This window comes from Bombus fervidus, chromosome 2 (genome assembly GCF_041682495.2).
Source record: "Bombus fervidus isolate BK054 chromosome 2, iyBomFerv1, whole genome shotgun sequence".
Taxonomy (NCBI): Eukaryota; Metazoa; Arthropoda; class Insecta; order Hymenoptera; family Apidae; genus Bombus; species Bombus fervidus.
Window position 1 is genome coordinate 21,159,128 of NC_091518.1, and position 24,781 is coordinate 21,183,908.

At 33.8% G+C, this 24,781-nt stretch overlaps 2 protein-coding genes across 5 annotated transcripts; one reads left to right on the forward strand and one right to left on the reverse strand.

Annotated features, from left to right (window-relative positions):
* Positions 1 to 205: 205 nt before the first annotated feature.
* LOC139997817 (uncharacterized) lies at positions 206 to 12,441 on the reverse strand. Of its 4 annotated transcripts, none has more exons than XM_072021792.1 (9): positions 11,590 to 12,441; positions 11,209 to 11,427; positions 9,002 to 9,595; positions 7,937 to 8,851; positions 7,291 to 7,627; positions 3,299 to 3,626; positions 1,344 to 1,467; positions 1,106 to 1,266; positions 206 to 849 (listed from the first exon to the last, which is right to left on the reverse strand). In XM_072021792.1, exons 2-9 carry the CDS (start codon positions 11,392 to 11,394, stop codon positions 789 to 791), a joined length of 2,706 nt encoding a protein of 901 aa, XP_071877893.1. In that variant the 5' UTR covers positions 11,395 to 11,427; positions 11,590 to 12,441; the 3' UTR covers positions 206 to 788. The 4 variants fall into 4 exon arrangements, with proteins under 4 accessions (XP_071877893.1, XP_071877894.1, XP_071877891.1 ...); XM_072021793.1 differs by having other exon boundaries at positions 1,098 to 1,272; positions 11,590 to 12,439; XM_072021790.1 differs by having other exon boundaries at positions 495 to 849; positions 1,106 to 1,272; positions 11,590 to 12,421.
* On the forward strand, positions 3,624 to 24,083 carry LOC139997828 (FIGNL1-interacting regulator of recombination and mitosis). Its single transcript, XM_072021826.1, has 14 exons — positions 3,624 to 5,288; positions 14,521 to 14,698; positions 16,468 to 16,609; positions 16,711 to 16,857; positions 17,182 to 17,402; positions 17,862 to 18,019; positions 18,411 to 18,604; positions 19,165 to 19,310; positions 19,401 to 19,527; positions 19,601 to 19,766; positions 20,450 to 20,681; positions 21,435 to 21,762; positions 21,867 to 22,067; positions 23,232 to 24,083. The coding sequence occupies exons 3-14, from the start codon at positions 16,520 to 16,522 to the stop codon at positions 23,850 to 23,852; spliced, it is 2,631 nt and encodes an 876-aa protein (XP_071877927.1). The 5' UTR covers positions 3,624 to 5,288; positions 14,521 to 14,698; positions 16,468 to 16,519; the 3' UTR covers positions 23,853 to 24,083.
* The last annotated feature ends 698 nt before the right edge of the window (positions 24,084 to 24,781 follow it).

Below are 24,781 nucleotides of genomic sequence, written 5' to 3' on the forward strand. Positions count from 1 at the left end.
ATCATTAGAAGTGAAGTTCCAGATATTTACGAATTTTATTTTTTACGTGTTTATAAATATGATTATACGAAAAATATGTTACTGTACAACAATTTAAGTACTTTATTGATTTATATATTATTATATAAAGGAACAAATTATAAATATGGTACAAAACATTTAATACAAGAGTCTAAGAATTAACTTCGTTTTAAATGATTAAGACAATTTATCTATACATTTTATTGAGCTATACATTTTCATACAAAGAAACAAGTTATAAATATTATACAAAATAATCAACTTTGTTTTGAGTTTGTGAGTTCTTATGTATTTTAATTCCTATAATAATCAATAGCAGTGACGTGACTTTTTACTATATTTGTAATCTTTAACTTCGCTTTATAAATCTCTTTTTTTCATCTTAATTTATTTCCTGAAACATTGTTGTGTATTTATATATGTCGATAAATACTCTAAAAAAATAGGCAGTTGATATGCATATACATCTAAAATTCAACAGAACCAATTCAAACATTTTATTTATTAGATAGGTGAATATCTCTCGTAAATTTACGAGATGTAATTTAATTACACTTTATTCGACTCGTATCTAAACTCTAAAAATACAGTATATTATCAACTACGAGGTCAGATCGCTATACGATTTTGATCGTCTTGTTTTAACGTGTATCAATGCTACTTTTCTTAGATCCATGTTTTAGATAAAAATAATAAACGGTTAGGTGATTTCATACAAAAGTACTACAACAGTTTATAAAAAAAGAATCTTGCTATCGATGATGCTGTTACAAATTTTGTGAAACTTTTTTCTGTCTTAATCGATATTCTGTTGGTGTAAGCATGCCCCTGAAAAATAATTTCTTTCTTAATAAACTTAATTAATTTATTCTAATTATAATAATTCTATGCACAATGTTTAAAAGAAATCTAGGTCGATACCAGAAATTAATTAAATCATTGTTATTATCTGTGTACAATATTTTAAGCAAACACAAATCAATGCCAAAACATCAAACTATCATTATAATATTATATTTCCAATGTTAAAACTATAGTAAAAGAACATTTTATTTAGATTATTTAAAATTATTCACATTCAAACCTTAAAACCGTATCAAAAGAAACGCAAACGCCTTTGTCGCACATTTTCTTATAAAGATGCCAACATTCTTTTTCTTTATTGGTTTGAAAGTGTGGTTCTGTAGACATAGATTGCACATGTTGAAGAGTTTCCTTTGGAGGTGGTGCGAGTGCAGATTTTACCTGCAACTTTTATAAATTGCTTCTTAATAATTAAAAATAAGCCCATTGTACGTAACGCAATGAAATATTTGCCTTACATTCGCGGTGGAATTATTTATGGATGTTTTAATTTGTCGCGCGGGAATCTCCATTTTCTGTGGGATTAACCTCGGCGACTCGTGCATTTTTATTTTTAGGGATGTCGTTTGTCTCTCTATTCCACTGCAAAACAATTTATTCTAATGTATGCTGCTCTTAGACAGACATGACCCATCGTTTTAGGTAATGGTGAAATTATATTAGGAATAATAAATTTATTCACTTTTAAAGAAAAACATTAAGTGTTATTACTTTCGTATAAAATGTGTAAAATGTGTACAGGATGAAACAAAAAAGGGTAAATAATGAAATAGGGTCTTAATAAACATGGGTTGAAAAATTAGTGGTAAAAATATTAATTAATAATAGAGTTTTAAACAATTTTTATTCCGGTTGAAGCGAGTAACTTTTTCGCTTCGGAAGCTAACGTATCATTTCTTCTTTTCCTTGTTACAAAAGATTTTCTACATAACCTCCTTCCATTTTCGCACACATTTAGTTCATTCGTATCAGACAATTGCGAACTCTTTCAAAAATTCCTGAACGTATTCTGTAACTATATAAAGGCGGATGATCCGTCATTTCAATACGGTACGACAGTTTTCGAATCGAGAAAGTTATTCGCTTCAACCAAAGTGCAAAGATGTTTATAACGTCTTTATTAGAATGAACTTTTATCATTTGGTAAGTACTATCTACTCTAAAAGTTACGAATCCTTTTTTTGTTTTACTCTATATAATCAAAGAGTAACTTATCTATTCTATTTTTCCATAAATTTACGAATACGCTTTTTATATATTGCTCGAAATACATTCTTTACACGATTTTTGTAATATTCTATGAAATATATATACGTATACGCTAGTGAGAAACTTATTACGAACGAACTTATTACTCAACCCGATGGAAGGATTGTGAAAGAAAGGAAGGAAAAAGATATTAAAGTGAAATGTACGTCCGTTGGATACTTTAGTAAACTCATCGAAAAATCTATCGTTCACGTGATTTTGTTACCCTGGAATAAAGAGGAAACGTATTATAAGAACTATTAATACAGCTCGTTCGCTATCCTTTCTATATCGATTATGGTAGGCTTCTTATCGTTCCATTTCTCCCTTTCATCGATATCGTATAAATTCTCAAACGATCGGAATCGTGCAGCGATGTTCAAGCATTGTCGGAATAAAAATTGCTATCGTCTCAGATGTCGCGATTAAATTCCCCTTCGTGAATGCATGTCACAATAAAATTGGATAAAGAAATATGTCGTTACAAATCATTTTTTTGTTTGTACGTAAACTTGACACACTTATATAATATAATAATAATACTTGTTACATTATTGAAAATTCTTCGTTTCTTGTTTAGAAAACTTTTGCTACATTATCTAATATATTGGATATGCAAAAGCGTGCTGATGATATTGAATATGCAATAATATGCAAAAACTTTTTAAATGCATAGCACGTGTGATAAAATAAGCTTATATAACGAGTATATCTGTGCGATTTATTTTCGTTCGCGTTAAAATGTAGCCAATTCCTTAGTAATGAGAAAATGAGTGTGAAAACGTTCGAAGACGAATATCCGTTACTTCATTAATTGAAAATCTTTTCCTTGATGAAAGCTATACAACATATAGTAAACATATAAAATAAATCATAATTATGAAAAAGAGATAGGTTAAAGAATTTTAGGGAAATTTTAGAAGTGCCTGTTGTGATATATCTTTTTACAGATTCAGATATTTTATTAAACTTTCTTCATCGAACCAGGCAATTTTTTAATAAAAAATTTTGCCATATCTGTGATATTTAGCAAATTGCATGTACGTATTTCATTTAAAAAACCATCGACCTAATTTTACATGATACAGTTTATACGATTTGTATTATGCTCTTCACCAAGGTGCTATTAAAGAATCATGAAATTCTATTTGATTTTTATACTCACGATCGTGATGGCGTGCTACGAGTTTTTAGTAATTTCCGTTTTTTATCGTGTAGATCACCAATAGGCACGGCCAGGCATCTCTTTTCACGATCAGTCAACGGAACGTCGAGCGGCTCCTCGACGTCGTGAATCAATGCCAGAATAGGCAGAGCTAAACCGCCGGTAACGTCCGTTCTCCAGGACATCGTTTCCTCGCTCGACGAAGTCGTTCCGTTTCCACGTTGGTTAACGATCGCCAGCCTCGGTTGTGTCGTTTTTTTCTCCTCCCTCGACGACAGTTGTTGCTCTTTCGGAGAAGCATCCTCGTCGAAGGAATTCTGAAAGGAAACTGAGCAACGACTTCGATTTTGTTGATGAACTCATTCTCGATGACACGAAAATTTTGTAGATTTAATCCAGTTTAAAAACACATGTAAATAATATTTAAGCTATTTTGAAAGAGATCTATATAAAGAGTTTCTATTTATTTCTATTCTGTTTCTAAAGATATTTAAAATATTTCAAATACTATTTAAACTAGCCGTTTAAGCTAACATCAAGGCAACGTTAATGTTTAAATACCTATGCATACAGAAGATAGTTTTCTAATTTTATTCGAATAAATCGAAACTATATTTGTTCACGAACGACGATAGTCACGATATGTTCGTAATGATTGTATTTATTTAATCGATTCCATTTGAATAAATTCGTTCGATCGCGTTTTTATTTGGCTACTGCCAAGATTTTCTCGTCTGTTCAATTTAATCAAGGTAATATCGAGCCGAATTTTATAGTCACGATAAGTATGTTTACCAAGTAACCTGATTTAATGGGTATTCGCAACACTTTGCCGTTTACCGAAAACTGGGCCAAACGATATCTCGTGTCATCGATTCGGTTTTACAGAGACTAAATGAGCTATCCAATATTTTTCCACGAATCGTATTCTGTCTCTATTTTTTTCCTTCATGCCTTTTCGTTACCAATCGTCTTTTACCAACTCTACGACGATATATTCCGGTCTTAAAGACGATTGGAAGAAGAAAATTGCGGAAGACTTTAGAACATTTTTATTGCTCAATCTTTTCGTAATAAAAAACTATATTATACATGTAGAAGATGAAAAAAAAAAAATTCGTCTGTATATTTCAATCTATTCTCTTATTGCTGGTCCAAATGTTATTCGAACTTCTCTTTCTTCTTCTCACCAAATTTTGATTTTATCTACCTAAATGCGTTATTTGTAATATATATATGTATATATCATATATTATATATTAAATTATAATATATATATATATATATAGAATTATTGGGTTGGCAACTAAGTGATCGCGGATTTTGTCAATACCACCTAATGACAAAATCCGCAATCACCTAGTTACCAACCCAATAGACCAATGGAATTAAACCAATACGAATACGTAATTTAAAAAACCAAAGGTAATTGGTAATTACGTTTCTGTCTCGATAAAGGTAAACATAATGTCATGAAAAACATTTGCATATGTTTAGTAATTCTAAAAATAAAAATTATAATACCAGTCATTTTAATTGGTTCGATAGGGTCTTCTATTGTTGACGTTTTGATTCATCGACACTTCTCACGATCCTCGAAAGCGTATACATACTTTACGAATAATCGTTCTTAGAAACTTCATCGTTAAATCGCATCGGCGTTTACCCTGACCGAACAGCCATCGATAGAAGTGCAATTATTAAAACCCGATTACGTGGCGAGTTTCAATGGAATATTTCGCTTCAGGGTCAGTGGCGTAATAGAGAAGAAGTTTGGTCGATTTAACGTGTTCGATCCTCTTATTGTCTTCACGGGTTTCATGTCGTTGCACGATAGAAGTTCCCTTTAATTAGCGACGATATACGTATTAAAGGAACCAAGTCAAGTGTTAGAACGATTCGAGAGCGAAACGTACCCTAAGGAATTTCTAACCTCTGCTCGTACCTTAAATTTCTTGCAAGAAGAATTTCTCGTGATAAGAGATTAAGGGTAATGTATGTGCAAGCTGCAAACAATCGGTATGCAAACGTAGGTTTGGTAAATTTCGTTTACGTAAAAGTGAACTTTCACGAATCAATTGAAGTACGTTAGTATTCTTCTAGTAGGTTAAAGGTAAGTTTTAAGTTTCATGTGAAACGATTAAGAATTTGAAATTTGTATAAAAATATTTTATATATATATAACATAAATGAATCTGTAGGATATTGATATTTCATGTTGCGTTATTATTATTCGTTCGTTTGATATGTATTTTATATACGATGTGTGGATACTATACGTGAATAATACAGCGTGGAGAATTCTATACATAGAATTCCTTTGTAATTTCGAAGAATTTCATTTTAAAGTGTCGAAACTTAGATTTAGGTTACTTGTTACGATGAATAATCGACAACCTTTTTCAAAATGGTATTCATCGTGGATTAACTTTGAGAGAATTTATTATTTTAGACACATTGGTCGTTTCTTTTCTTTACTCAAATTCGTCTGACTTTTTAACAAATGATCTATGATACGAAGACACGTTCGATTTATCTTCGAACGAAAATTGATCGTTTCTACGAAAGTAACCATTGACATGAGATCCACGATTTCATAATTTGATCAGACATCATTTTTTTTTTTGCGATATAGTTGCAGATACACTCGTGTCAGTGGTATAATATGATGAACGTTTTGTTTAAAAAAAAAAAAAAAAAAAAAAAAAAAACGATGAAACGTATTGTACAAATATTAAAGATGCTTCAAGAAGAGTATGTTTCTCTCCTGTAGAAAAGTATGTACAAGCATGAGCGTTCGTTGTTATCGTTACGAGCTCTTCAATTTTTTTTTACGAACGAAAAAATAAAATCTTGTCACAACACGTTCTTTTCAAAACGGTATCGTTCGACCATATACGAGACTGGGAATCTTCCGTGTGAGGGAACCTTTAAAAGTTTGCGGAAGATCTCGTAGAGATTCGTGCGGATAATGAACGAACGGTTAACAACGCGTTTCGTACGTGTTCTTTTCTTTGTACTTGAAGACAGGACCGGTAAACGAAGATGGACATTTCGAAATAATTCGCGGCATGCGCAGCTCGCGTGTCTTGCGTCGCTTCTAATTAACTCGTTCAATTATCATTCCACGGTCGTCCTTACACGTGCACGTGTGTTATTAAATTCTTGCACGATATTCCTTCGTAAGCACGAGGATATTGTCATTCGCAACTTGTCTCAATGCGTTAATCTAATCGTGCTTAACACAATGTGGATGATCTCAGAAAGTTTAGATAAATGTTGGAGAAAAACAGTTAAGCCACGTTGTATCGATAAATTTACGTTTTGCAGCTTTTATTAGCTGATATAGAACGATATATATATATATGATATACGAGTTATATATAAAATGTTACGGAAGTAACAAAGAAGTGGTCTTTTTCATTTTTTTACAAGATGTTTTGATATCGTTACTGATAACTAGATTGCGAATTTGCAAGCAGAAATTTCTTTCGTATACCAAGCATTGCAAACCTCTACTTTGTATATTTTCACGTACTACGCGCATTCTATGTATTTTTACAATTTTAAATTTAAATCCATTAAAAATTCATAATCTAGAAATGACATTGAAATCAAAGATATTTTGTTGCTAATGATATTCAGATCAAAAATATCTCGATACTCTCTTGTCGTAAATCGTTTATCATAAGGAAGATAACATTTGTAAGTAGATTAAAATACAAAGCTCTAACTGTCTAAAAATTAAAAGAGATGATTTTAAAATTAAAAAAAAAAAAAAACCCGTTAAAATATAAGACAGGCTCATATATGCTTGTGTGTATTTCTACAAAGTCTACGAGTGATCTACGGCAAAGTAGCTACCGAAGAAATAAAATTCCGAACTAGAAGATAAACTCAACTTATGTAATCGTCCATAGCGAGTGATCAATTAATTTCGAGCAAACTAATTTTTTTTTTTAACTAAAAAGCGTTCAATGTTCGCTATCTACCTGATTTGATAGGTTTTCCTGTACTACTCAAAGCCGAATTAATCGAAGTTTTAATAATTGATGTAGTAGGTAGTTTGCTGCGTAGCTCGTCGATCAACTTATCTTCCCTGGGTGAATTCTCGGTATCGCTATCGCTGTCTGCAGAGCTAACAAGGGATACCATTGTAACGATGTCCATCGTTCTGGAATCGATCGAATTCCTTACACGGCCAGCCGATTTATTCCGTGATTTTCCATCTTCTTCGTGTTTCGAGTTACTTCCTCCCCAAAAGCGTCTTTTCGCGCTTCTGGATCGCCTCTTCGATGGCGCCGATCTCACCGCTCGATTTGACGATATCTAACGTGTTAATTACGTAATTTATGTTAAACATATAAGAAAGAAACTTTTCTTCAATTTAGTATGATCGCTAGCATCGAACAAGTTACGTAATAATAAATCAAGTATCTTGAACGATCGCATCCACGCAAGATAGAAGAAATATTACAAAAATTTCACAAATGGAATAGTTTTCATGGTGAAGATAAAATGTTTTTCTAATTTTTATCACCTCCGTTTTGCCTTTCTTTTATCGCAATGATGTCACGTTTCATGGAAAGTTTTCACTTAGAAAAAGCTACGTATATAAGAAAAGAAAATAAAATATACCTTCGTCAAAGTCATATCTATTTTTTCCATCGCGTTATCTTTACACTCCACATCTTGCTTGCCCTGATTCTTGTTCTTCCCCGATGAATCAATCACTATGTTAACCTGAACGCGATTATTCGCCGAAGTTGATTCGAAACGTCGTTGCGGAGGCGCAGAACTGGTCCTTCTCGATTTTCGATCGATCTTCTGGTTTTCCATCGTCTTCCTCGAAGGTGGATTCCTTTCGTTCACCGAGCTACATCTCACTTCCGACGAATTTCTCGAGAACGTAGCTTTGTCGATCGTAGAACTATCTTTGTCCTCGGTTACGGTGCTAGTCGATAGAGTTTTTTTAATCAAATTAAATCGATCCGCCTCCTTTGTTCTCTGGATCGTCATTGTTTTATCGTCTACCGAAGCGTCTCTGCTCTCGATCATCGCTTTAACCCGCGCGTTTTTCTCAGTTACGCGAATCAATTTATTATTTGCAGCCATCTTTTGCGTTACGCTCTTCTCGCTGGCCAAATCACAGCGAAACTCGATCGGGTTTTCCTCCGACGCGCCCCTTTTGTTCGTAACATTCTCTTTGCTCTGTACGATCGCTCGAGCTGAAGTATCTTTTTCTGTAGCGGTACGATCATCGATCGACGATTTTTGTGGTACGTTTTTATCCGACATAGAATTCCATTTGAACTCCGTTGGCGATCTAATTGGGTCGAGGAAGGCTCGGTTGGTACCGCTGTGAAAGCTCGCACGCTTTTGCTTCGCCGATGAAAAATCCTCCTTCGACACTTTCGTAACTGCCAAGGTCGAGTTTTCGACTTTGATCGACGGTAACGTTGTACTTGCAACGCGATAATGCGAACAGTCGATATTTGCCGACGACTTTTTCTTCGTATTGGTATCGTCGATGTTCGAGTCCCTCGATGTTTCCTTGAAATAGAAAATAATCCCAATAGAGGAAAAAACGAGGGAATAATTGCTTGAAAGAAGATAATCCACTTGTATCGTATTAGTATATGAATAATATTTTTTGTCTATCAGTTTTACAGAACCTAGATCTACGTTAATATCCAATTATACCTCGTTCAATTGTTCCTTTTCTACGTCAGCCTTTTCTCGTTCCTTATTCTTCATATTTATAGAAACCTTGCTTTCTTCTAGAACCTGCTTCGTTTCAGTCGAGTATTGTAGAGATAGAAGCGACAATTCTCTGTCGCTTTTCCTTGAAGTAATCGTATCGTCGTCCTCTGATAAAAGTCTCGTTAATTTATTAGTAATAAGTTTCTCCTCTTCTTTTTCTTCTTTCTCGTCCAGCATTTTATAGTCATTAAGAGGTATTTCGATTTTAGCCTCGTTGCTTTCTCGTACAGGAGACGATGGGACACTGGTCGTAGAATGATTGGACATTTCAGACTCGCATCTTTCGTCCACAGTTTCACGGGCAAGAAAAATGTTAATGTTGGCTTTATTCTTCTCGCGATTTTTCCAAGCAAGCCTCAGCCTCTCGGCCAGTTCTAATCTCGAATAAAGGATCGTTGGTTTGTCGATTCCGACGAAACCCCTTGACCTTCCAGTGATCGATTTGGATCGTCCAGGAATTTGACGAGCCACCACTTCAACTTGCCCAAGTACTTCGTCATTCTTTTGGCGGTTTTCCTTCCAGGCAACGCGAACCTGAAATTCGTCGGCCACTATCATAGAATTAATTCTCAGTTAGTATCATCGGGTCGTAGATGATCTACAACGGTTTGAACCGAGTTACCTAATTTCGAAATGCATCGTTTTAATTTATAACTTTGTATTTTAAAAAGACGTATAGACCATCAATGATGTTTGTTAGAATTTCAAGTATAAATTAATATCGCGTCTACTCCAAAGTTAAATAATTCGACTCAAATCTAATTCGATATATAGTCACTGGGTCTATGGATATTTATGAACCTATGGAAAATGTAAAGACGAAAGAATGCTCAATTTTGTATAACGTATAAAAATATCCAAATTATGCAAATTACACATGCATGTAATATATAGAATAGAGATATCCAAAGTAAAGTATCCTTTGTAATTTCTAATAGGTAAAACAAATTTCTATCTACGTATTCATAGTTCTTTAGTATCCAAATATTCTTTTATATCCAAAGTATTCTTTTACATCCAAAGTAGAGTGTACTTTGTAATTTCTAATAGGTAAAACAAATTTCTATTTGCGTATTCATATTTCTTTAGTATCCAAATATTCTTTTATATCCAAAGTATTCTTTTACATCCAAAGTGGAGTGTACTTTGTAATTTCTAATAGGTAAAACAAATTTCTATTTACGAATTCATATCTCTTTAGTATCCAAATATTCTTTTATATCCAAAGTATTCTTTTACATCCAAAGTGGAGTGTACTTTGTAATTTCTAATAGATAAAACAAATTTCTATTTACGTATTCATATTTCTTTAGTATCCAAATATTCTCTTATATACAAAGTATTCTTTTATATCCAAAGTATTCTTTTATATCCAAAGTGGAGTGTACTTTGTAATTTCTAATAGATAAAACAAATTTCTATTTACGTATTCATATTTCTTTAGTATCCAAATATTCTCTTATATACAAAGTATTCTTTTATATCCAAAGTATTCTTTTACATCCAAAGTAGAGTGTACTTTATAATTTCTAATAGGTAAAACAAATTTCTATTTACGTATTCATATCTCTTTAGTATCCAAATATTCTTTTATATCCAAAGTATTCTTTTATATCCAAAGTATTCTTTTATATCCAAAGTATTCTTTTACATCCAAAGTAGAGTATACTTTGTAATTTCTAATAGGCAAAACAAATTTCTATCTACGTATTCATATTTCTATAATATCCAAATATTCTCTTATATCCAAAGTATTCTTTTATATCCAAAGTATTCTTTTATATCCAAAGTATTCTTTTACATCCAAAGTAGAGTATACTTTGTAATTTCTAATAGGCAAAACAAATTTCTATGTGAGTATTCATATTTCTATAATATCCAAATATTCTCTTATATCCAAAGTATTCTTTTACATCCAAAGTAGAGTATACTTGGTAATTTCTAATAGATAAAACAAATTTCTATCTACGTATTGATATTTCTTTAGTTGTATCCATAAAATATACATTTGAATAAAAGTCCACGGTCCAATGATCATGTACAATTTAACGGTACTAGTCGTACAGTATAAAAAATATAATAAATATAATATATCAAATATAAAAATAACAGATAACAATAAATATCGTCAAAGAAATCGAGGATACCTTAGGTCTCTCAGAGCCGGGTTTACCGCTCGTTCCACGCTTGCCACGTGCGAAGGGACTCGCGCAGATTTGCAACGATTTGTCATCCTCCGCGGATCTTTGTCGCCTAATTTGTTGACGACGAGGCGCAGGTGGTTGCAAGGACAATTGTCTGATCGGTCTGATCGGTTTTTCGAACCCTGACATTCCGATGCTGGCAATCGCCGCTGAGACTACATTCTACGATAACTTTACATTAGCTTTCTACCATATACTAAACAAACAAAAAAAAAAAAAAGAAATAAACAAACGAAGCAACTTTATTAAATATTATCAACGTTATCGATAATTTAAAAAAATACATTCAAAGCATAATAAATCGGTTAGTAAATCGCTACTCACTCGACCCGTTTACGATTCATACGAAAGATCGAAACGTAAGCGCGATGGATGAACTTCCATCGTGGTGGCGGCGCGAGCAAACGCCGACTGACTAACTTCATCCATTGCCCTCTGACACGATCGTTCACCACCACTGCCATTTCACCGATTTACCTTCGTGTTACCTGCCTACCACCAGCAATCGGTGCCCGTGTACACCCACAGAGTCACTAACACGTTGCCGTTTCCACCCGCTTGCCAGTGAAGGGGTGGTTGAACGATGTATTGCTCCGTTTAATTCGAACGACGCCCGACACTACCACACCTATACTTTAATCACAGCCACACTGTGTTAGGGAGGAATGTTAGGGTGGTCGAACTCGCTCACGTACGCTAACTCGACATGCATTGCCCTCTGATTCGCGATCAGTGGCGTAACGCGAGACGCTCAACACCCCGAGGGTAGCGATGGTTGCGCTTTTTCAATTATTTGTTTTATTTTGTTTCAGAGAAATATTCGATTTTGAGAGTTTAGGAGTTTTTTTTTTAGGGGGGGAAAGGTTTAGAGACGTTTGCGTTTAATTGATACCTTTGCTGCCTTTGGTCGATCGTTGGACAAAATGTCCTACCCATTCATTTTGAAATACTCGAGAAGAACGAAGTTTTATTGCCTCTTTGTGGCGTTTTTGCCCTTCTTCGTTCAATTAAAAATACTTAGTTGTATAACTTTACTTGAAAGGTGGAAAACACGTGGTGTGTCAAATATAACGACATATATGTATATCCTTTCTTTACATCGTATCTTTTTTCCCACTAAAACGCTTATCTCGTGAATAATGGTAACGATAATAAACATATCGACGTATTTCGTAAATAAAAAAATACCAAATAGGTGGCCATTTTAATTAAGTTTTTATCGATTAAAAATACGATTTAATATCTTACAATCAAGCAATATAATAATTGTTCGATATTATTTACGACTCGCGACTTTACAATTTGTAGTTAAGATTTAAGCTAATTGTAGGTATGTAACTGTACGCGCTTAAACTCTGTTGTTGTAATTGCTTAATAATATAAATAGTATGTTCAATATTGTGTGCAATACGAGTAATAACAATTATTTGGGTATTACATATACATCGCGTAAACATTTGCTGATTTTTTGTAACACGAACATGAACAAATGTTTAATAATAATAATCTTAGAATAATACGCAATTTAACAATAAAAACGCTCTGATTAGATTTATATTTCTTCCAATGTTACTTACGAAGTACCTCTCCCATAATTCGAATCTCAAAATATCGAACAACGTTTCTTCCAAGATGAACATTAAGAAACCTGTATTTCACAATCGCGTTCTCCGTTAACCGTTCGATGGCGTGTAACAAAACGACTAATTGACGATAAACAATTTAGAAAATAATTATTTCCTTATCGTCAAAGCTTTTTGCACTCCTGGTATCAGATACAAAAAGTACATACTTTCAATTTTTTCTGGCAAATGAATAATCGTAGAGAAGCTGGCTTCGTAGAGAAGACTTTCAAAAGGTCTACAAAATTCAGGAACACTTGCTGAAATTCCTATTGTGTTATACGATCGATCTTTGTAACAAACGTTTCGAAGGAATTTTTCAGAAAAAGTAGAAATTCGTTCCGAGAAAATTCGCGAGCGAAATCTTCTTTAGGGTGCGAATGGTTCACGTTGTTTCGTTAACCGATGATTAATAATTGTATCACGTACAATGACATTGATCACGTGAAACGTATAGCACTCATATGTAGCCTCGCTATTTTCTTTCACCTTTCACCGTCAAAGAGTTAAGACTCGGAAAAATTTTCCCACACGAAACTCTGTCAGTTTTCTTGCATTTAAATAGCATTTAATGCGTGAAGTTCGCTTTAGAAATAAATATACGATTATAAACATAACATGCAAATTACTGGTAAATTATTCACTGTGAAAAAACAATGGTTCATACAAGAAACGAATGGCTTTGAGGAGGACGTAATTTGGTGTAATTAGCTTTTGTGTAGATGGCCGGGTAGAGGTCATACGAAATTGACGTACGTTTCTCTAAACGGAGTCATACGGTTTTAAATACAATAATCGATCCGTCTTGGCATTTCCTACAAAAAAGTGTTGACCTATTTATGGCGAAAAATCATTGGTTTAGAAGATGTTTTAATCTCATTAAGTATTGCAAAGTGATGGTAATAGCGATGCCTTTACACATTGAAAATCAAGGTATCTCTGAACATTTAACAAAATAATATTTGTAACTATATTAATTGACGTTCTCTCATCTATCTCCTATCACATTGTAGGAAATACGCCCGCTGTAATTTCAGGAAAGTTACAGGCAAGTGTACTTACTATTTAGTATCATTTTGCGATATCGAGATCAAAATATCTTCCAAACTAACGATCTTTCCACATAAACAGGTACCTTTTTGTAGGCAATGTCAAGGCAAATCGATTACTGTATTTAAAAATATATGATTCCATAAAAAAAATTCGCTTCGTTTTCATATGATCTCTGCTCGGCTATCCGCAGAAAAATTAATTTACACCAAATAATGTCCCCCTTGGAACCATTCGTTTCCTTCTATTTGAACCATCTTTTGATATAGCGATAATTTACCACTACTTTGCATGTTCTCTTTATAATCAACAATATGAAACATCAAGTGTCAACAAATATAAAACATTTTTATAAAATTGTCTCCTAAACGATGCCACGAATTCTAATAATAATACCATGAATTTCACAGAGAAGAATAACAATGATCGTACGAAGCATTACTTTTATTTCTTACGCCGATGCTTTTGAAATTATTTTCTGATAAAAAAAATGAATTAAAGCCCGTGTGAAACGTCGCTTCATTCTAGAAACGCTTTCACGTTAAAGTTCTTTTTGCTGAAATATGTGAATTCTATATTCTAGGTTTCTTCGGATTGTTGCATCAAATCGAGCACGCGTCTCCCTCTACCGAAGGAGAGCCAGCGACTCGATATTGTTCGTCAAAGTTATTGCGATCGTGTTCGAGTTCCATCGAAAGGCTCAATCTCGCTGAAACGTGTCATACGAGCGGCGAACTCGAATTTCAAGCAGCAGTCACCAGGTATTATTGATCAAAACTTTACCTATCATCTGACAGCTTGTTGTCCGGTGTTACCATGGCATCGGCGATCATTCGAATTCGTTTTCCTCTCGTTCGTCTCTTTCTTTCTCGCCCCTTCGCGAAATCACACTTCACCGGAACCTTCACCGGGCGAGCATTTAAACGAGAAACTTTCGCCGTGGAACTCGGCCACGTCGAATCGCCGAAAATTAAGAGAGCCCAGCCATTAGCGCTTGCAACCCTAATTGCCCCTCTTATCAGCGACTTCGACGTGTTGAGGCCAGGGATGGGCAACACCGATGGATAACTCGTCCATCGGAATCTGTCTCATCGTTTCTTTGTTTCTATTTCCGATTCTTAGTTAAGTTACTGCAATTGTTATTTTAATTATAATCGTACAATAGTTGCTTAATTTTCACGTGGTTATTGTTGACGAAAGAGACGAACGAGAGTTTATAAAATAAGAAATATAGAAAGACGTCGTAATTTTAAGAAGTGAATTTACATTTAACAAGAACAATGAACAAGTATAATAATTACCATGGAACAGACCATCGTCAACCATATGGTGAAAGATTTTTAGTATAAAATATTTTAAAATTCACGGTGTATATTATAATGATCTACTTATTGTAGTTTAGTTTAGTTTTTCATTATAGATATCAAGCTTTCTATTCGTTGAATGCCAACATTGTTCCGTCCAGTTATCGATATTACGATACATTTCAGACATTCAGACTAAAAGCACGAAATATTCGATGCAACGATTGGTTACATTGTGATATCCTGATTTGATTTGCAAATAATGAACTTCTTCGTCGTTTTATGCAGCTTACTGAAATAAATTAATGCCACGAACTCGCGCTTAGTTTACTTTCTCTCTCAACGTCTCGTTATCATAAGGTAGCGCAATAGTCGGCCTTGACGAATATAATTTCACTTGCTTTACGATTAATTATGTAATTTAAATTAAGTTAATGGTAATTTTACCAGAACCATATTAAATATCATTCTATGCGGTTCTTTTTTGGTAAAATGATTCGGTTTTTACGATTCTACGAATCGAGTTTGTCCATCCCTGTTCCGGTTCCTGGAGAAACGACTGTCTATCGTGCTCGATCGGGACTGGAAAGTTCGACTTGCGAGGCTTGCCAAGAAATTTTCGAGGCCCCGTTTCACGATCGAGCCGTCTCACCGCGATTGATGGACGCTTGATTTGCCCGCGACACGAGAAACGGAATTATAAATTATTTCGCCAACCATTGCCTTGTACAGTCAAGACATGATTTACGTATATCCAGAGAAATGTTATCTTCTAATCGTTTGGCAAGTCGAAGGCAAATGAAAGGGACGCGGTTGCTTTAACAGCGGCAATTAATCAGAAAAAAGGAAGTGACTACCTTCGTATAAAAAGTAGAATGATTTCGATTATTCGAATTATTCTATGAACAATTGTTATTATTTATTCTCAGTCGATTGTTAATAACGAAATTATATGTATTATACGCGCTTTATTATGCTATTTTATTAAACCATCTGCCATCGGTCTTAAACGCATAGTGGAGAACGTGCTTCTTACGATTCGACTAATATTCGAACATTGTAGAGCAGAGCAAGGTGAGGTGAATGTTCAGGGACATTCTCGGTTATCTTTCCTTTTTTATAATGCTGTTATATCAATAATTAAAATTTTTTTTATTATTATTTAATTTGTACTTTACAATGTTATTATATGCTCTTATATATTACAAACATGATTTTCCACGCAGGTATCGAAACGCAACATCAGAATTGAACATAGAATTTATATATTTCAAGAAAATGGCGAGCGAGACTTCTTTCACCGCTTTATTAGAGGATTCGTTTTCGGATAATGACAAAAGTACCGAGGATTATTCGTCTAATTTAAAAATATCCTTTCGAATAATGTTATATTCTCGCGTTACTATTTACACTCTGATGATACAGAACGATTTATTTCTACTAATTATCCTTGACGCAACCATGATCACGATGCTTTGGAGAACCTGATCGAGAGATACGACACGGAGTTGTTGCAACAGGCTCTGCAACAATCTTTATCCTCGTGTTCGGATAATTTGCTCGCCGAGAGAATCTTCGACGAAATACTTCCCTTCGCCTATTATCTTTTATCCGAGGTAAAGTGAATGATATTACCTTAGAAACTGATATTAATTCCGTTGCAATCTACGAATTTATGTATCTCGATAAGAACGAACACTTTCAATGACAGAAGAAGATTCTTAGCATGAAATCGAAATTAAAAATTATGCGTATCGATAGTGATTATCTTGCGATTTCTCCAAACTTAAGAAACGTTTTAAAAATATCGTTACGTAAATTCTAGCAAGAATAGTTCAAAGAACGCGGCAGGATTAATTAAGAATCTCAAGAGATACGAACATCGATGGATATTTGGTTCGACCAAGCGTTGCATCTTTTAAGTTTGTTCTTGTTCGAAGGCTCTGAAGAAAATTGACGGAACGATAAATAAAAACGCGGATGGACACACGGTGGAAGATGTGAAACGACAATTGATCGTGTGTCGCGAATTACTAAGTGTGTGGGAGAAATTTATGGAACGCGTTTCGAAACTTTGTAAACCATCTGCCATCGGTCTTAAATGCATAGTGGAGAACGTGCTTCTTACGATTCGACTAATATTCGAACATTGTAGAGCAAGGTGAGTTGTATGTTCAGGGACATTCTCAGTTATCTTTCCTTTTTTATAATGCTGTTATATCAATAACTTAAATTTTTTTATTTAATTCGTACTTTACAATTTGTCCAGTTAGACATTCGGTAAATTTTTCTGGCTTAATTGCTACATAACATCTGGATGGCTATCCCCAGCTGGGTACCATCTTCGAGTGTAACTTAAATAACGTTGCTGAACTATAGATTTTTATGCTTATTATTAATATTATTGTTATTGCTTGTTAGTAATATTCGAGCGAATAATATGTGAGATAAAAGAAATCTCTGCTTACGTTCCATCTCTTTAATCGTATTCATGAAAATATGAATTTGCATAAATATCCATAGTTCAAATATTGTTTAATAATATCATTCTTGACTAAATAATAACAGCTGGTAAATACGAATGATATTTTTTCATTTGAAAACGTATCGACTTTTACAGTAAAAAATTGTACGGTACTTTATTCGAGGACGTATCGCAGGAATTAACGAATCTATTTCGCAAGGCGAAAACGATCTTGAATCTATTCCTGGCCACTTTAGAGAACGTAATAGTCTTCGACACGGATACGGAATCGGAAACGGAACTATTGGTAAAAGGTGAGCGATCCTATTACGTCTTAACGATTCTTTAACCCGAACCATCTTTATCTTTATCGAGTACGTCAAGTAGAGGAAAGAAGATACCGTTGCTCCGTTTAATCCATTAATGGCCAACGTTGCTTTAACGAAGTATTCCATTTTCAAATTTTCAAGTTACCAGGTTCTCATATTTTTAGATTTTTGGATCATTAGATTTGTAGATTTTCAGATTTGTATCGTTCAATAATGTTGTATTTACGTATTTGTTGTATGTTATTTCAACGTTTGGTCCTTAACGGTTTAATCATTTCACGTATGTACATATCTCAGCGTTATTAATTCTTCCCAATTGATTGTTCTAATTAAACTCGATGCTTTTTATTCTTCGTGTGTCTTCTATTAAAAACAGTAATCGATTCGATCGGATCGTTCGTTACCATCTCGCGCGAACTGGATTTGAAAACGTTCGTGGAAACGTCGAAAATATTCGGTAAATTGGCGATTACGAATCAACATCATGTGAAACGAACAAACGTTATGAACGTCACTTTGCAGCTTACCCAATTCACAAAGGATGTATCCTCGATGCTCGTATTTTGCCAGGTACGTTTTAAGACTAAAATTCTACAGTTAGACGAACAAATTATTTTACTTTCTATCGTTACAAAGTTGATATAATAAAATCGTTGAAACGAACAAAAGTTTGATCCGAACGTCTATTGAAATTTGTAAAACTTCGTTTTCTAACACTTAAAGAATTTAAAAAGAAAGAGAAACGGAGATTAGATTATGTTTAAAAACTTATACAGATACATGATACGTCATATTAATCATATCTATCCATTTGTTGATTGCTTAACAATATAGATCGTATCTGATATTTATTTGTATAAAATTATTTGCTACTTGATCAGTGGTCTTAAAATTTTCTCTTTTTTTTTTTTTCGTTAGCAGATATTCTATTTGTGGTTGTGTATTGTGTATTTTAACAATCTTAGATAATTCGCAATAACGCCTTTTTCCGTTGTCTCAGATAACAAATATCTCGAGGAACAAGCTAAATACGAAACGACTGTTTAAACTAAACACAAAATGCTGAACTCCATAGATCTATACAAACATTTGCTTTTTTCCAAGTTTGTTGTATAATCACCTTTACGTAGGATTCAAGCGATCGAGTAGAAGAAAGAACAATAAAAGTTATTGGACATTCGTTAAAAATTTTGGACAGACTGTTTGCAGCCTATTCTTCGCACATAAATAACGAAATCCTTCCGTTTGTGATCGAACTTTTGCTAAAGATGCACAGGTATATTTCTTTTTTTTTTTTTTTATTTGATTTCTCGATTTTTGTATCTCACGATCGATTAAAGGTTTTTACGTCGCTCTTTGCAATCAGGTGTTCTCCGCTGTGTTTACAAAACTCGCAAATTGATAGCAAACTGATCAATGTAATAAACATTCAAATCTCGAAGGGATCCGAACCACTTTTGAATACCGTTTTCAAATCACCCGATTTTAAACAGGTTCGTCGACAAAATCCAATTAACAGATCAGTTTAACGATCGCATCTTATTCGATATCCCTGAAATATTTTAGGCGTTCTTCGATTATAGAAATCAGGCAAATATCGATAATTTAGGCTACCATCTGTTAACGGTTAATATCATGAAAAAATTAATTTACATGCCATACGAGCAACATTGCAAATGGACACTAGGCGCTGAATCGATCATCGATGTCACGTTAAGCAACATTAATCACTGTGAGTACTACGTTTCGAATCCTATCTTTAATATCTATCAAATTCGAGCAAATTTTTCGTTATAGAATTTTCAACGAAATAAATCTTATTAACTTACTTGATCTTATAACATCCTATCTTTGGTATCTATCAAATTCGAGCAAATTTTTCCTTATAGAATTTTCAACGAAATAAATCTTATTAACTTACTTGATCTTATAACATCCTATCTTTGGTATCTATCAAATTCGAGCAAATTTTTCCTTATAGAATTTTCAACGAAATAAATCTTATTAACTTACTTGATTTTATAACATCCTATCTTTGGTATCTATCAAATTCGAGCAAATTTTTCGTTGTAGAATTTTCAACGAAATAAATCTTATTAACTTACTTGATCTTATAACATCCTATCTTTGGTATCTATCAAATTCGAGCAAATTTTTCGTTATAGAATTTTCAACGAAATAAATCTTATTAACTTACTGATCTTATAACATCCTATCTTTGGTATCTATCAAATTCAAGCAAATTTTTCATTATAGAATTTTCAACGAAATAGATCTTATTAACTTACTTGATCTTATAACATAAACTTTGAGAAACAGATTTTAAAGAATAAGAGAAAGCTGACGTTACGCATAAAGAATTCTGATAATTTCTAATAATCTGGAAAATTATTTTATATTTGTACCGTTAAACAGTGCAGGAGGAGATTTGCGTGGGTCAGGTGAGATTACCAGGTGTACACGATATTGGAGAAAGATCGAGATCCGCCTCGATATACGAAGCCACGATAGTACCAATTTGTGGACTGATCAGTCAAATTCCTGCAGACGGATTTCAGGCTGTCGAGTTGATTTTATTAAAGCATTTATTAAGCAATCAACTTTGGAGTTCTTTACTTAGTTCGGATATTTGGTGCTTCATCGGCCGGTTCGTAAATCGATCGATAAATTTTCACAGTTGATGTTAAGTTTCGGTCGTTGGTTCTTCGCTTTTGAAGTAAAACGCTATACCAAATACGATCTAGTTTTCGATATAGTTTATCTTGTAATCAAAAAGTAATCATTTAGAAAATTCTATGATATTACAATCCCTAGCCGTCGAATTAAGACCACGTACAAAAATTTCGCGCTTTTAACTACGCAAGACTATGTTATAAATAGTAAATTGTCTTCGGTTATCAAGATTATTACGCAATATAAACCTAAATTCGTTCATCGAAGAGAACACTCGTATTGTTATAGCGAACAATAAGCAAATTTGTTCGACTTGCGTGCCATGAAAAATATTTAGAATCTGTTGAAATCACTCGTCTCTGATCATTACGTTACTCGATTTGAAAAAAAGAAAAACATTCAAAAGATGTGGTAAACTAACGAGGACATGGACCAAACAGTACGATACAGTATAATATAAAGAGAAAAATTCGCGTAAATGTGAAACAAAAGTTATTAAAACGAATAGGTATAACATTTTAGCAATTAATAAATGTTATCGTCGCGTATAAGATTCGGCCAAATCTTTCAATTTTGTTAGAAAACTAAGAAACGTGAGAAATTTTGGATGGTCGTAATTCGATGATAAGGAATTGTATTTCATCGAGTTAAAACCGATCGTTTCTTCGATGTAAACGCAAACGAATTTTCTGAACATTGCTTGTTTCTTCAACACCCTGTTTTTCAGTATTGGTTCTTTAGAACTTTGCGCCAGTCACGTGAAATATCTCTTGAACGTTTATGCTGTTTTAATGAGACGTAGTAACAGTCTCGAGATCGTTATGTTGGAGAACTTGATTGGAAGATTGTACAATTTGCTCCCGGAGGAAACGAAGCACACCGTTATAACGGAGCTCGATGATCTGGAAAATCCATGCTGGCTGGCCGTCGCACGATTTTTGCCCCCGAAAACAAAAGCGTTCTTGCAGAATCGATTAGCATGCGTATTAAACGAGATACCGCGCTCATTCAACGAATTACAGCGACAGCCTACTGTACAGAATTGGAATCGTATCGTATGTTATCTTATGTTCAAGGATAGATTACATAATAAAAAGATTTGATCAATTTTCGATCTCGATCTTACGAAAATTTTAATAACCATTTTCCTCGTTAAAAGACAATCCTGGTGTCGCTGATCGGAAAACTCAACTACACGGAGGAGAAAAATACCATTAATATCCTATCCCAAATATGGAACTCGATCGCAAGCACGATCGAAATTTTCGAAGGCAAACAGTTGGATATGTTATCGGAATTTACGTCGAAACTGTTGAGTGCTATGCAGCCTGAAAAAATTCAAGACGATACTTTCTTCTCGGTATGTACATTTTTCTTCGTTTTTTTTTTTTTTTTTTGCTGTATAATTAATTTTTTAAACGATCAGCCCGTGTCTTGACACATGCACGTTGTCCGGTCCAATAAGAACCGGTGATCTCCTCGAGTCATAGTTTCGCTCAAGGTTTCACAAGTAAAGTAAAAATTCGGACTTTAGATATGATAGTAAAATTTATTGTACGAATCCAACAGAGTAACGGATCAGAGTGTTATAAAAAAAAAAGTGTTGAGTGCTGATTTGGGAGGGTTATTATACTAAGGTTTGGTCTCTCTGGAGATCGGGTATATATCAGACACGACTATCCTGTTACTATCTGATTATTGTTTCGATAGCTGTGACATATAGGATATTTTATCCAGCCTATCACCGTTTCTGAGCGTGTGACTCATACATCATACAATATAGTGTGAAGTACGGATATGCATGCGTTATTAGACAAGTACGCAAGCGTCGGTGTATGTACCGGCCAATACCACTACAGTGAATTCCGCCTATGAAGTTGTGCACCGAGCCATTAAACTCGTTTGACTGCTGTTTATAAATAAAAAATAAATGATCGACGACGATGAGAAACAAAACAGGAAATACATATCACGTTACAAAACATACTACAGAAAATTATATTTTTAATTTAATTGCAATTATGGTTCCAATGAATTATTTTGAACTCGTTATTTTTTATTTATTTTTCAATGAAAAATTTTCGATGGAATATTATTTATCTCGTAAGAAAACGTGAAACTTCGAACGCGTGGAACGATTGCCTGGCTTCCGTCACTCTCTAAAATAAATAATCCGAAAAAAAAGCGAAGACGTTCGAGATGCTATAGATTAAACTTTCCAGCATTTTTTGTACAATCGTCAACGTAGACAAATTTCGAAAATTATTCTACGCGTACTTTATAAATCTTAACGTTTTATATAAATTTAAGGTTATATTTTCTGCGATTCGCGTAGTCCAGACTGATCAAATACTTTTACATGTTTCATTTATTACGTAATTGATAGAATTCGTATCATCGATGAAATTACTTTACGAAAGTTTGTTTTATCGATAAATCACGTGAACCTCATAACAAGTCACAATCTATGCTTTAATTGTTATCGTTCACCGATATTATAAATAATCGTGTTTAATGATTTCAGATTCTAGAAGCAGTTTTAACGTCGCTGTTATGTTTCCCGCCACGCGTAAAGGCAATAGCATCGTATTACTTGAGAAACAGTATCGATTCCTTTGATAACTGTGGAATTAAAACGGTTAATGCATTAGCGGAGCTCAATTGTAGACTTTTGGAAGATGAAAATCCATGGGTACGACAGGAAGCTTTCGAATCGTTTGATTATGTAGCTCACATGTGTCCGAACGAGGATCTTGTGACTAAAATGGCAGCCGCTGTTACAAGAAAGTCGTCGTTGAGAGATTCTTTGCCTGCTTATCTTTCCGGCACAATTTATTACGAGCTTCAAGATTTTTCAAATATTCGAGATTATTTGAAACATATGGCGAAACATTCGCAAAATGTTTACCATGTTTGTAACAATTACGAGGATTGTCAAAGGGACCAAAAACTCGCTAAATTGGAAAACGAATCTATCGAAAGTTTCGATGAAAACACGCCTTTAAATAACCTCGATGAACACGTAAGCGAAATATGTGACGAATTGAATGATATTTTAAAAAAAAGTAATGATATCGCAAATCACGTGATGCGAAAACTACGGTTAATTTGCATGAAAATTTTGGATCTGACTGAATCCAAATAAGTCTTATTCGAATACATTTTGTATAATTTGTAATTTTTTATGTCGTAAGAATAAGCGCGCGAAATGATCGAACAAATAAATATAAATACTCCTTTTATTTTCATTAAGAATCCTTCATAATTGTGCAAAGAATAAGAACAATTTAAATAAATCTTCTTAATAATACTTATATTGTAGAAAAATTAGGCCTAAGATCATTTTATTTAATGTTAAGCGAGCGATCGTCGCTGTGGACGAGAGGTATTGGCGCGTGCAGTTGAACGTTTGCGTTATTCATTGTCGAGGCTTGTATTATTTTCATCAATATTTAATTCATCATCATCATTGTCACTATTACTAGAAATATTGAAACGTCTGAGCCGATTCATTGTTGAACAGAGTTCGTTTCTACTGTCTGAAGCACTGTCGTCGTCTTCTATCTTGTCAGATTCAAAATAATGTTCGTCATCACTACTATCACTATCGAACATATTCTTTCTGGAACTTTTAGACATCGTGTATAAGATATTATAAAAAATATATAAAATATATAAAAAGCTTTCTGATTCATCTGGCAATGCCATTGAAAGATTGAAATTCGTTCTGACTCGACCATCATCCTGCATCGCGAGTTTACGTTAAGCGGAAAATATGATTTCTAAAGATCTACAATTTTCTTTCATTATAAACATAATGCTATTGTTTAGTTTACTATTCCCATGCGTAAATACGCATAAGATTATCGTTTAGAAAAATAGACGTACGCCAGCTGCTTCAAGATATCTGTCCGGAACAGATTCGGGCGGCTATATGTCGACACGTGTTCGCAACGGTGAAAAGACTTGGGCAAAAACACTCGTCCGCAAAAGGTTAAATGTATGTATATACAGATATATGAAATTATTATAAGAAATTATTGGTCCACTTTATTTTTTACGTATATTACAATT

Bases quoted from the DNA above. Each gene is read 5' to 3' on its own strand.
- LOC139997817 (XM_072021790.1), bottom strand. From the start codon at position 11,394: ATGTCAGGGTTCGAAAAACCGATCAGACCGATCAGACAATTGTCCTTG. The intron at 8,852-9,001 runs GTATAATTGGAT...TTCTATTTCAAG, and splicing joins AAAAGGAACAATTGAACGAG to GAAACATCGAGGGACTCGAA. The intron at 1,468-3,298 runs GTGAGTATAAAA...ATTGTTTTGCAG, and splicing joins CGTAGCACGCCATCACGATC to TGGAATAGAGAGACAAACGA.
- LOC139997828 (XM_072021826.1), top strand. From the start codon at position 16,520: ATGGCGAGCGAGACTTCTTTCACCGCTTTATTAGAGGATTCGTTTTCG. The intron at 16,610-16,710 runs ATATCCTTTCGA...AACCATGATCAC, and splicing joins ATTATTCGTCTAATTTAAAA to GATGCTTTGGAGAACCTGAT. The intron at 19,767-20,449 runs GTGAGTACTACG...ACCGTTAAACAG, and splicing joins GTTAAGCAACATTAATCACT to TGCAGGAGGAGATTTGCGTG.